Here is a 13,720-nt window from a genome sequence, read left to right as displayed (position 1 = left end):
TATATATATATATATATATATATATATATATATATATATATATATATATATATATATATATATATATATATATATATATATATATATATATATATATATATATATATATATATATATATATATATATATATATATATATAATGATATTTATAAGAATGGAGTAGAGAATACTCACTTTATATACAGTCACTGAATATCCACATTCCTGTGCACATTCACATACAGAAATATATATTGGATTCATGGGAATTATTTATTGTGCATAAAACTGCATTTTTTTTATTATATATAAATAATACAACCATAAAACATGACATTACCATCCGGCGCTGCGCGGGGCGCTGCCCCGGACGAGGGTTCGGCGCCCCGCGCGGGGCCGTCGTACACGTGGCCAGATAAATGCAGGGAATGGGCAATTAGTGATGAGTATCAAAATAATTTTCCTTCAACAATTTGTTTGTCAGTTTCACACCTTAAATAGTATTAGTGACAGTAATGTAATGTATGTACAACACACAACAGCACGCAACAGTTTGGCACTTAACACTAGTTCATCTTTCACCGCTTCTCACTGCCGCAGGAAGGCGAGGCGGCCGGCTGCCTCAAGGCCACAATTCATCAAGGTAAAACTATGACCGCTAAAAAGGGAAACTCTTCTTCAGCTTGATAAAAGGGTAGCGAACGGATCCCTGGGAAGGTCGCTCCTCACGTCCGGCGCTTCCAACCCGAGGCATGATGTGATCACACTGTGCCTAGCGCAACACAGTCTGGTCAGCTTACACTCTAGTCTTCATCATAAGCCAACTTGAGCAACTACTTAATTACTTAACAGCTATCTTATAACTTTCTATCAATTAATAAAATTTCTGTAAATACTTTTGGACGGAGCTAAAGTCATATTGCCTATCACCCATGCCTGACAGTCTTGCCTTAACGTACAGTAGTCTACTCTTAGATAGCCTGACTTTCGTATACTACCACACAGACTCTTACAGAAAAATATACTTATAGAGAAAAAACATTTGTGTGAAGGCAAGTGTGCTGTGCTGTTTTCCCTTCATTGTCTTTGAGGACCTGCACGCTGCGGCGACTTGTGCAGACTCCCGCACGGAGCCACACCACTACCAAGCGTCTCGGCCACAGCCGCCGGCCTGCCCAGACAGCTTGAGTCATTAACCGAAGCTTGTTCACAGAGGTTTGAGGAATGGTGAAAGAAAAATTAAATACGAAGCCTCCGGTCAACAACTGGAATAGTGTGAGGAATGTGAGAGTGGTGGGGGGGTCTCTGGGGGGCTGCTCAGCTCTGGTGGTGGTGGTCAACGTGTGTCGGCAGGCCGTGAGTCTCCTCAAAGAAGTCAGGCTCATCATCAGGATCGGCGACAGCGGATGAGGCCTCTGTGCCGTCGAGCTGTGGGGGGCAAGAAAGGCTCCGTCAGTAACACCCTCCATGAGACAAAACTCACAACAGCGTCACGTACAGCAAAAGAAAACGATGATGGCTGTAGATGATGTACAATTTATACACGATATGAATACCAAAATTTTTCGTATTTTCTAATTTCATGATAAATTCTATATCTTGCTCTAATGCCATGTAGCAAGAACTGTAGATAGAGAAACATTTATACATGATATGAATGCAAATCAACAGCTATGCGCATATATTTGTTTGTATTTTCTAACTTCACGGTGAATTCTATATCTTGCTCTAATGCCATGTAGCAAGAACTGTAGATAGAGAAACATTTATACATGATATGAATGCAAATCAACAGCTATGCGCATATATTTGTTTGTATTTTCTAACTTCACGGTGAATTCTATATCTATGCTCAACACACCATGCTTAGAACGTATGCAAAGTGGACTTGAAAAGACTCATGATGCTTTCAGGCACTGGGATAAAAACACTACACACGTATAAACAGATAGAATAAGAAAAAACGGTATATTGAGTCTAATTTTAGCATAGTTTCCATTCCTTTGTGTTTTATATGGAGTAAAATAAAGTCCGCTGAGCTCTCGGACAAACCGCAAATTTGGTAAAGTTGTCTGCTAACCTACATCTGCCGGGAAGTACAGGGAATGGATGCATGGAGCTTATGGCTATGATCTTATGACTGGATAACAATATACTACAGGGTCAGGATTCATTGACCTCCCATGCTGTATTGTGGGGTACGAGCAAAGAGATGTGTGAGAAAGTACCACAAGCATTATAATCAGTATTTTGGTTCTAGTTCATAAAAATAAGGAGTCTCGGAAACTAATCTCCGCTCTTTTTTTATTCCAAAGACGGGAAGGAATTCATGCAGAGAAAAACCTCATACCTAAGCAGTTATTAGGGCCAAGTTTGCTGCGCTGGAGGAATACAATTAATTTAGTAACACAAGTTAAGTCCGTATCATTTCCTTATTGCTATACGTAAAGGATATTCTCTCTTATTAATTGACAAGTTATGTATCGTTTGTGACAATATCGTGTGTCTGCTCAGGTGTGTATGCGTGCGGAGTGTATATATTTACCGAGGCAATACAGGTAAAGCAAAATATGAAACAGATGCGAGACGAAAAAAAAAATAACGAGAAAAAAAAAAACGCTAAAAAACTTGAAAACAGAAAACAAGAAACCCAGCTCAAAGAAACACAGATAGCCTAATCGCATTTCTAGCACCCGGTATAACCTTGTCATCTTCGTCAATTCTTTCCGTTTCCTTCATCGCCGACACCCTGTAACTCGATCTCCCCTTTTGCTCATCTCCTCTATGGCAGGGAACCCAAGCTTTATGATATCTCCTTGTATGTCATGTCTCTCAAGCTCGGCACCGGTTTTATTTCTGCTTTTTTGTGTATGTGTGTGTGTGTGTGTGTGTGTGTGTGTGTGTGTGTGTGTGTATTTACCTAGTTGTAGTGTTTCTGCTTTGTGTGTGTGTGTGTGTGTGTGTGTGTGTGTGTATTTACCTAGTTGTAGTGTATTGGGTCTGAGCTACACTCCCTGTCTCTGTCGCTATATTCGTCCAGATTTTCCTCCTCGTATGTCATATCTCTCAAGCTTGGCACCAGTTTTATTTCTGCTTTGTGTGTGTGTGTATTTACCTAGCTGTAGTGTCCTGGGTCTGAGCTACACTCCCTGTCTCTGTAGCTTTATGCGTCCAGTTTTTCCTCATGAACCCTTAACCTGGTAGCAGCGACGGGCCAAATTTTTCCCATGATATAAAGTCCCCAAAATAAGTGATGCATAAACTGATCACAAATGTGTTAATATATATTATGAAATGGTTTGCGTGAGCGATGATTTTTTTCTCATTAATCGCGCTTAGAGGGGCCTTTAAGAAACATGATCCCCGCAGCTACTGGGTTAACTTTGTCTTCCCTTTCCCATTCTCCCATGTGTGTGTGTGTGTGTGCTCGACAATATCCGTTCCCTTACCGCGCTGAGCTCTGGGTTGGTGAAGACGTATGGGAGGAGGTACAGCCTGATAGGGATGAGCAGCATGAGGACGAAGGGGAAGCACAAGGCTGCGGGGGACTGCTTCACAACCCACAAGATGACCAGCATGAGGATCTGAACGCTGGTGAAAATGTGCATCTTCCAAGTGCGGACCTGGGAGGGAGGAAAGGGCGTGGGGTGATTATCGTGAGCGTAAAATTATAATGGTGTGTTTTTTCTATCCTGTAAAAGTAAGGTCATGGTTCGTGTAATTTGTGTTTCTCGTCAAAATGGTTTGTGTAATTTGTGTTTCTCGTCAAAATGGTTCGTGTAATTTGTGTTTCGTCAAAATGGTTTTTGTAATTTGTGTTTCTCGTCAAAATGGTTTGTGTAATTTGTGTTTCTCGTCAAAATGGTTCGTGTAATTTGTGTTTCTCGTCAAAATGGTTTGTGTAATTTGTGTTTCTCGTCAAAATGGTTCGTGTAATTTGTGTTTCTCGTCAAAATGGTTCGTGTAATTTGTGTTTCTCGTCAAAATGGTTCGTGTAATTTGTGTTTCTCGTCAAAATGGTTTGTGTAATTTGTGTTTCTCGTCAAAATGGTTCGTGTAATTTGTGTTTCTCGTCAAAATGGTTCATGTAATTTGTGTTTCTTGTCAAAATGTTTCGTGTAATATGTGTTTCTCGTCAAAATGGTTTGTGTAATTTGTGTTTCTCGTCAAAATGGTTAGTGTAATTTGTGTTTCTCATCAAAATGGTTCATGTAATTTGTGTTTCTTGTCAAAATGTTTCGTGTAATATGTGTTTCTCGTCAAAATGGTTTGTGTGATTTGTGTTTCTCGTCAAAATGGTTCGTGTAATTTGTTTCTCTTCAAAATGGTTCATGTGATTTGTGTTTCTCGTCAAAATGGCTCGTGTAATTTGTGTTTCTCGTCAAAATGGTTCGTGTAATTTGTTTCTCTTCAAAATGGTTCATGTGATTTGTGTTTCTCGTCAAAATGGTTCGTGTAGTTTGTGTTTCTCGTCAAAATGGTTTGTGTAATATGTGTTTCTCGTCAAAATGGTTCGTGTAATTTGTGTTTCTCGTCAAAATGGTTTGTGTAATTTGTGTTTCTCGTCAAAATGGTTCGTGTAATTTGTTTCTCTTCAAAATGGTTCATGTGATTTGTGTTTCTCGTCAAAATGGTTCGTGTAGTTTGTGTTTCTCGTCAAAATGGTTTGTGTAATATGTGTTTCTCGTCAAAATGGTTCGTGTAATTTGTGTTTCTCGTCAAAATGGTTCGTGTAATTTGTGTTTCTCTTCAAAATGGTTTATGTGATTTGTGTTTCTCGTCAAAATGGTTCGTGTAATTTGTGTTTCTCGTCAAAATGGTTCGTGTAATTTGTGTTTCTCGTCAAAATGGTTCAAGTAAATTGTGTCTCACCTTCTTGACGTATGGGACATTGGGGTGGTGCTTGACGGGCATCAGCATGAGCACTGTCCTCTCCAGGAGGTGGATGCCCGTGGTGGCCGAGATACCCATGTACAGGAATACACCAAGCAGCACTGCTTTGGGCACCAAGTTAAGAACCGCTGCGAGCAACACTGCCAGGCCGATGAGGAGCGACACGATGAAGCCACTCACTCGCTGCTCTGTTGGGGGTACGGGGAAAGGGAGGCGTTAGATTGTTTTGAGGCTGAGGAAGGAAGACGGAGTGATATTTGAGAGTGTTTTGAAGTTAACCCCCTGACTGTGGATTTCCTACAAGAAGACATCACCAAGCTACAGGAATGGAACAAAAAGTGTCTGCTACAATTCAATGAAGAAAAATTTAAAGTCCTGCACCTTAGGAGGGGAAATCCAGCATACCAATACCACATGACGAAAACTCTATTATCCACCACAGAGGCAGAGAAAGACCTGGGAGTATATGTTACCAGGCTACCAGTGAAGGCCAAATACGTGCCAATCACAGCAGATGGGTTAAGAACAGACAAATGAAAATAAAACCTTGCCTTTAACTTCAATAAGCCAATAATTCACTAATCCACTAACCCAACAACTCCTTTCTGCCTTGGTCTTCCCTTTTCTGATATCCGAGAAATGGCTACGAGAACAGACAATAAAAATCTTACCCTTAACTCCGACGATCTTGGGCGACTCTCCCGGGGCATGTGTGGAGCTCATGACGGTGAGGGCGGCGGTGTGCGAGATGGTACGCACACACGCGGGGCCCATGAAGGGGGCGCCGAAGACTCCCGAGATCAGGTTGATGGAGCAGGCGAGGACCAGATCCCAGTGGAAGCCAGTACCCTTAACCATGTTTTTCTCCGGCTTGCTCAAAATCAGGCTGTTAAGGGGGGAGACGCCATTTGTTAACTTAGTGTACAATTGGAGTTTTTTGGGTAAGGGAAGCAGTTTAACCCGGTAACAGCGACGGGGCAAATTTGTGGCTTTACTGTGTAGCAGCGACGGGCCAAATTTGTGGCTTTACCGTGTAGCAGCGACGGGCCAAATTTGTGCCGTGATATAAACCCCCAATATAGATGATGCATAAACTGATCACAAATGCTTTGATATATATTATGAAATGGTTTGTGTGAGTGATGATTTTTCTCATTTTTCTCGCTTAGAGGGACCATTAAGAAACACAATCCCCATTGCTACAGGGTTAAGGGGAGATGCCCCATACATTAACTTGGGTGTACAAATATAGTTTTTTACTGTAAGGTGCATTAACTAAAACAAAGAATAATTAAGAAAGCAATGCACTGGAAGATGAGGAAGAAGAGAAGAAAGAGCAGACAAGTGGACAAAACAGAGGTCAATTTAGGATGGAGACGTGCCTTCAAACTCCCCTCAGAGAACATGAAATCCAAAACCTAAGTTGGAAAGTTTGGTTTAGTCGGCGCAACATCTGTGGTCATATGCCGGAGAGAGACAGAAGGGGAAGGAATTATAGGAGAAGGGACACAACCCCCGATTAATACCTGGTACCCATTCACTGCTGGGTGGACAGGGGCGTATAGGGTACTGGAAAACCCACCCAAATTTTTCCACTCCGCCAGGGAATCGAACCCGGGGTCTCTCGGTTGCGTGCCGAGCGTACTAACTCCAAAACCTAAGCAAAAAATCAACAACAAGGTACATACTGGCAGATATTCTCCTCCAGGAAGACGAGGAAGAAGAGGAGCAGGGAGGCCGGAGCTGCCATGAACATGCACCACACTGGGAGGGTCTTCGTTACGCCAAAGGGATTGATGATCCACCCTCGGATGGCGGGGTTGGAGGGCTGGATTCCCGCGGGCATGGTGAGCTTGTCGGTGTAGGTGTCTTCAATCAAGTAGTCCGCCAGCACCATGAGGACAATGGAGATGGGAACGCCGAAGTCACCAAGGGCACGACGCACCTACGGGAGGTAAAGAGGAGAGGTCAGTTTCCGATGGAGCGACGCTTTTACTAATCTGGAACATTCTAAATATCACACTTACATTGACTTATTTTTTCTATGTTAACAGCTATATCATCTCTCTTGTGTGGGAAGTGACTGACAGGCATAGACTTGATCTGGTAGCAGCGACGGGCCAAATTTGTGGCTTTACCATGTAGCAGCAACGGGCCAAATTTGTGGCTTTACCATGTACCAGTGACGGGCCAAATTTGTGGCTTTACCGTGTACCAGTGACAGGCCAAATTTGTGGCTTTACCGTGTACCAGTGACGGGCCAAATTTGTGGCTTTACCATGTACCAGTGACGGGCCAAATTTGTGGCTTTACCGTGTACCAGTGACAGGCCAAATTTGTGGCTTTACCGTGTACCAGTGACGGGCCAAATTTGGGCCATGATAAAGAGCCCTCAAAATAGATGATGCATAAACTGATCACAAATACGTTGATACATATTATGAAATGGTTTGCGTGAGCGATGATTTTTTTCTCATTTTTCTCGCTTAGAGGGACCTTTAAGAAACACGGTCCCCACAGCTACAAGGTTAAACTCCTCTCGGAAAACATAACAGACAAAATTCTGGCATAAAAGAAAGAATGATCGAGAAACTCATGCACTGGCTGATGAGGAAGAAGAGGAGCAGGAGCAGAGATGAGTGGCCAAAACAGAGGTCAATTTCAAATGGAGTGACGACTTGAGGAACTGCCTACGAAGTTTATCAAGACTGTAACTTCAAACTTCAGGTCGTGAGCGAGATAAGCACTTCTCCATACAGCACATGTTCAGGCATTCAGGTATATGCTATGGAAGATACGATTTGCCTAAAGACTTTTTTTTTAGCTAATGAAGTATGTCCTTGGATGTTCAACCCCTTGACCGCTGATGTCCTACCAGAAGACATCACCAAGCTACAGGAATTAAACAAAAAGTGTCTGCTACAATTCAGTGAAGAAAAATGTAAAGTCCTGCAGCTTTGGAGGGGATAGCCAGCATACCAATACCACATGGGAAACACTCCACTATCCACCACAGAGGCAGAGAAAGATGTGGGAGTGTGTGTTACCAGGCTACCAGAGAGTGGACGGGTTAAGAAGCAAAATGTTCTAACTCAACACGCTGCCCCTCAGTGCCTACAGTGTGTAAGTTCTTTATGGCAAATGTTTAGTGAAGAGCCTCGTAAAGAAAAACTTGTATCGAGACTTGTGTTGCCACTCACCGTACGTCCGAGGTACTTTGAGTTACGGAAGTGCTTGAGCTTGTAGGCGATGATGAAGGTTCCCATCATGAGGATGAAGGAGAGCAGCGCTGTGTTGGGCTGCGGCGTCACCTCTTCCTTCATGTGCGGTACCTCGGCATCGGTGCCGTTGAGCGTGGCATTGAGGGTGGTGTTGAACATGGTGTCGAGCATGGTGTCGTTGCCCATGGTGTCGCTGCCCATGGTGTCGTTGCCCATGATGCCGCTCATCCTGCATTAGAGAAAGTGTTTATAAGCCATCTTCATCACAGTGGTTCAGAGTTGTTGGTCGCCTTTCATACTGAAAACATTCTGCCATTTTACTTGTTCCTTTGAATCATTCAGATAAAACTTTAATCAACATGCCATTCTTTGATGTGTGTGACAGCCTTCACTGACTGCATCACATGATAGAATATCTGATAGAACATCTGAAATATATTAATCATTCTGAAGCAGACAGCTTCAGGAAACACGGAGAAAGTGGTTAAAAGTGTTTCTCCAAGAACATAATGGAGCTAGATTTCCTGTAGGATAGAAATGCTGAGCCTCATGACAACACTGAAATGTTATGTTTGTAACAACCCAGAGTGGGGCCGGCCACCCCACACCCTGCCTCAGCCCTGGCGGGTGAGACAGACACCGCCTCCTCACATTCACCATGCCAGAAAACAAGAAAACTCTTCCTTGAGGTAAGCCAAGAAGTTTTCCAATGCTGGAGTTTTCTAAGAAGATAACCCACTGAGATATTTCACAAGCAGCACACAACTACCTGGTGGAGGTGCTGGCCAGGCCCCACACACAGACACACTCACCCGTCACTGAGGGCTTCACGCCACACTCACACACACTTCCAGTATTTACATCACACTTTCTGCTCACAACCACTCTTTGCATTTACTCACAATGTATGTACAAATGAGTCTGACTCACTATCGCACATTCCACAATTTCATCTCATACGCTTAATAACTTTCAATACATCATTCATTCCTTTCATTTATTCATCAGAAACCCCAAGAGCCAAGCATTTCCCCAGAGGCCAACGCAGCCCAAGTTCTTTTATCTGAACAGCCTGGGAGGGTGGAGGGTCACTGAGGGACATATTGGCATTGGGGAGAGGAAGAGTCATATTTTCTAATGTAATAAATGACTGGGTAATATATAACACAAAGCTTTTGATTTTGAACTGCAAACAATTGAGTCATAAAGAGAAGTCATGTGGGAAATAGTACCGTCTGTCAGGGAGTGTTCCATCAGTGGGCTCAGATAAAACACTGCTGCACACTTGTCTGATTCACTAACCCTCAGGAGCAGTCACCCCAGGAGGATATGTACAAAGTGTAAGTATTAGCACACACAATAAGATGCAAGCCAACAAGTAAAGCAGGCATTGGTAGGTTAGGCATCTTAACACTGGTGAATAGCTTACGGCTGTTGATGGGTGCTCTCATGACCAGGGAACTCCATGGTGGCGTTGAGGGGTATGCCTGCTGCCAACGCTGCCTCGTGTAAACTGAACAACCAATGTGTTTAGTCTAGGTATGTGGACTTGGGTATGTGTGGGTGTTTATGTATGTTTTGAAAAGTAATGACAGACAGACAAGCAAAGGGGATCAGATGTTATAAATAGCACATTGCACTACTGGGAAGTTGTAAAAGGTAAAGAGAAAGGAAGGGTTGAGGATTTAGGAAGGATTTAACACAGAAAAGGGAATCAGACATGACACGATTGTACGACTGAAGCAGAGGGAGACTGAGCATAAGGAGGAAGACAGGAGGAAAGGCATCGCTGGCTTAACACTACAGGAACAAAAGAGTAATGAAGCGTTGAGGATTTAGGAAGGATTTGACACGGAAAAGGGAATGAGACAAGAGAGAGAACGTCCAGACATGTCACAATTGTACGACTGAAGCAGAGGGAGACTGAGAATAAGGAGGACAGGAGGAAAGGCATCGCTGGCTTAACATTATAGAAACAAAAGAGTAATGAAGCGTTGAGGATTTAGGAAGGATTTGACACGGAAAATGGAATGAGACATGATTGAAGCAGAGGGAGACTGAGCATAAGAAGGACAGGAGGGGCATCATGGCTTAACATTATAGAAACAAAAAAAAAGTAATGAGAACGTCCAGACATGTCACAATTGTACAACTGAAGCAGAGGGAGACTGAGCATAAGAAGGATGATGGGAGGAAAGGCCTGGCTTAATTATATGAACATTTGAGAACCTGCTTAAACTTGAACTTGATATCGCCACCCATACAGTAACTCCACGATTATTACTTTACATTCAGGTTACATAAACAAACTCTGACAGCAAATGTGATCCCTTCTTCCCCTCTAAAAATCAAACATTGCAAGACTGAGTGAGTTTAGTTGATGCAAATAAACTCTTGCAGCAAATGTGGTCACTCCCGTTTCTCTAAAAATCAAATTGAGCAAGACTGAGCGAGTTTAGTTGATGCAAATAAACTCTTGCAGCAAATGTGGTCACTCCCGTTTCTCTAAAAATCAAATTGCGCAAGACTGTCCTAGTTGAGCAAATAGAAATAGAAATAGAATGACATGTCTGGTTTCGCTTCTGAAGATACAGGAAACAAAGAAATCGAGAGAGAGGGTGTTGAAGGAATGCAAAGAGTAACCCTATCTAATATTTGACGTCTATGTTTAAGGGCATACATGTCTACAAGGGGTCAAATGTAGGGGCTTTTTGGGGAATTTAACAGCGTATCATCAGGAATATATCAAGGTGTTTAATGTAAAGAAATCAAAATCAAGTCAAGTGTAGAAGTTGTTTGGGGAATTCAACTGATCAGGAATTTATGAATGCATTAAATGTGAAGAAATCAAAATCGTCAAGTGTGGAAACTGTTTGGGGAATTCAACTGTGGATTATCAGGACTTTATGAATGTGTTAAATGTAAAGAAATCAAAATCGTCAAGTGTGGAAATTGTTTGGGGAATTCAACTGTGGATCATCAGGAATTTATGAATGCGTTAAATGTAAAGAAATCAAAATCAAGTGTGGAAACTGTTTGGGGAATTCAACTGTGGATTATCAGGAATTTATGAATGCATTAAATGTGAAGAAATCAAAATCAATAAAATCCAGAGCTATTAAGTCCAAGCTCCGTGCAACAATAGAAAAATCAAGGCAGTGTGTATTTAAAATGTCAATCAGGTCACAATGCTACATGGAACACATTTTAGATCATTCGTTGTGTCTGTGTAAGCAGCAAAACTAACAATGCGGGTCTGTAATACAATTCTGACTACTCGAACTCAAGTCAGTATTCTCAAATGTGTCAGGCTCCCAGTACAGCTGTTTTTGAAGGCCGCAGAGAAGGTTAACCAGGTTTTCTGGAGTGATTTTTCGGTTCATGGTCCAGGAGTCGCATACTACTAACCCCAGGGCCATGAAACAGCCCATGAAAACCCCGGCAACTTCTACGAGAGGCTTGTTTTCGAAGGCCACAGAGAAGGTTAACTGGGTTTTCTTGGGTGATTTTTCTGTTCATGGTCCAGGAGACACGTAAAACTATCCCCAGGACCATGAAACAGCAAATAAAAACCCTGGCAACTTCTACGAGAGGCTTGTTTTCGAAGGTCCGAGAGAAAATTAACTGGGTCTTCATTGGTGATTTTCTTGTTCATGGTCCAGGAGTCGTGTAAAACTATCCCCAAGACCACGAAACAGCAAATAAAAACCCCGGCAACTTCTACGAGAGGCTTTTCAAAACAGGCGTACTGGGGTGTCAATACATTAAAGAGTACAGGCTTAAAAATCGCGGTAGTCTCGTAAGCAAATGCAACACAGAGCAACACAGCACAACACGTAAGCAATGCAGAAACACTTACATCTCTGTGTTGTTCTCATCGATGTGCGGGTATTCAGCGATGAGCGGGTGCATTTTGAAGATGCCGATCATCTTGGTAACGGCCTCGTAGATGAAGATGATGCAGACAAGTGTGGCGAAGATTTCCTCGGTGAACCTCGTCATCTTCTTCACGATGGCCACGGCTTCGAAGGCGGTCACTAGCAAGCCAAACACAGTCATCCAGAACCCGATCCAGACTCTCAGCGATAAGAAATCCAGCTCGTAGGTTTTGGCGAACTGCCGGGAAAAGAATGAAGTCAGGAGGGAAGTTTGCATTCATAAAAAGCAAATAAAAAAGCGATTGACATTACACCTTTTAACCCGGAAGCTGCGGGGATCATGTTTCTTAATGGTCCCCCCAAGCGAGAAAAATGAGAAAAAATCACCCCTCACACAAACCATTTCATAATACATATCCAAGCATTTGTGATCAGATTATGTATTATCTAATTTGGGGGGTTTAAATCACAGCACAAATTTGGCCCGTCGCTGCTACACGGTAATGCCATAAATTTGGCCCGTCGCTGCTACACGGTAAAACTACTCTTCAAAGATATTTAGTGGGTTATTTAGGTTAGTTTTACAGAGCCTTTTAGTAATTTTAAGTTGCAAAAACAATTGATCAGGAAGGAAATTCATATAAAAAGAGAAATTAGAAAGCTAGTAAGATTATCAAGACTTTCCTTAGTGGGTTATTAAAGTTAGATTTGCAGTGTCTTCTAGTTATTTAAGTTGCAAAAATGATTGATCAGGAAGGAAATTCATATAAAAAGAGAAATTAGAAAGCTAGTAAGATAATCACTTAGACTTTCCTTAGTGGGTTATTTAGGTTTGTTTTACAGTGTCTTTTAGTTATTTAAGTTGCGAAAACGATTGATCAGGAAGGAAATTCATATAAAAAGGGAAATTAGAAAGCTATTAACATCATTACTTAGACTTTCCTTAGTGGGTAATTTAGGCTATTTTTACAGTACAGGTTGAGAATCCCTTATCCGAAACCCCTGGTACTGACAGTGTTGTGGATTTTGGAATTTTTAGCGATTTTAACCCGGTAGCAGCGACGGGCCAAATTTGTGGCTTTACCGTGTAGCAGCGATGGGCCAAATTTGTGCCATGATATAAACCCCCCAAAATAGATGATGCATAAACTGATCACAAATGCTTTGATATATATTATGAAATGGTTTGTGTGAGTGATGATTTTTTCTCATTTTTCTCGCATAGAGGGACCATTAAGAAACATGATCCCTGCACGCTTCTACCGGGTTAAGTCGAGGAAACAATTAGCCAGGAAAAGAAATTCGGAAAAGTAAAAAAAATCCAACAAGAAAACCATTAATGAGACTCCTTCTTGGATTATGATTTTTAGATATGTACAATGATTAATCCATATCCATTTAGCATTTTAGTTTCAGATTAGGGAAAATACCAAAACAAGTACAATGATCTGTATATATATATCGACACGGCATCGTAGTTTCAGATTAGGGAAAATACCATAACAAGTACAATGATCTGTATTATATCGGCACGGCATTGTAGTTTCAGGTTAGGGCGTAAAGAGTAATGAGTAACAATCCAGGATACTCACACTGTAGAGGCTCATATCGAACACCATGAGAGGTCCCGTCGCCCCTACAATGAGCAGAGGCTGGGCGGCGAACAGGGCGAAAATCATGCCATTGACGGAAGACATGAGGAGACATTCACCCACCCCAATGAAGTTGTGCGTTTTGTCACCTGTGGA

At 42.0% G+C, this 13,720-nt stretch overlaps 1 protein-coding gene and 1 long non-coding RNA gene across 3 annotated transcripts in view; both read right to left on the bottom strand.

The window, feature by feature from the left end:
- Positions 1-263: 263 nt before the first annotated feature.
- LOC127002923 (anion exchange protein 3-like) overlaps positions 264-13,720 on the bottom strand; it is a 34,145-nt gene continuing 20,688 nt past the window's right edge. Inside the window, exons 7-15 of one of the 2 annotated variants that reach the window (XM_050869233.1) lie at positions 13,565-13,713; positions 11,954-12,210; positions 9,524-9,607; positions 8,074-8,323; positions 6,562-6,818; positions 5,545-5,759; positions 4,853-5,061; positions 3,430-3,603; positions 264-1,408 (exon numbers count right to left, since the gene is read on the bottom strand). In XM_050869233.1, coding sequence (XP_050725190.1) covers positions 1,298-1,408; positions 3,430-3,603; positions 4,853-5,061; positions 5,545-5,759; positions 6,562-6,818; positions 8,074-8,323; positions 9,524-9,607; positions 11,954-12,210; positions 13,565-13,713 — 1,706 coding nt within the window. In that variant the 3' untranslated portion in view covers positions 264-1,297. The remainder of the gene's footprint in view (positions 1,409-3,429; positions 3,604-4,852; positions 5,062-5,544; positions 5,760-6,561; positions 6,819-8,073; positions 8,324-9,523; positions 9,608-11,953; positions 12,211-13,564; positions 13,714-13,720) is intronic. The other variant, XM_050869234.1, reaches the window with a different exon arrangement.
- Positions 2,920-3,423, bottom strand: LOC127002924 (uncharacterized). Its single transcript, XR_007756737.1, has 2 exons — positions 3,096-3,423; positions 2,920-2,960 (listed from the first exon to the last, which is right to left on the bottom strand). It is a non-coding gene; the product is annotated as an uncharacterized LOC127002924 (long non-coding RNA).

This window comes from Eriocheir sinensis, chromosome 24, assembly GCF_024679095.1.
Source record: "Eriocheir sinensis breed Jianghai 21 chromosome 24, ASM2467909v1, whole genome shotgun sequence".
Lineage (NCBI taxonomy): Eukaryota > Metazoa > Arthropoda > Malacostraca > Decapoda > Varunidae > Eriocheir > Eriocheir sinensis.
This window is presented reverse-complemented; position numbering and strand designations above follow the sequence as displayed.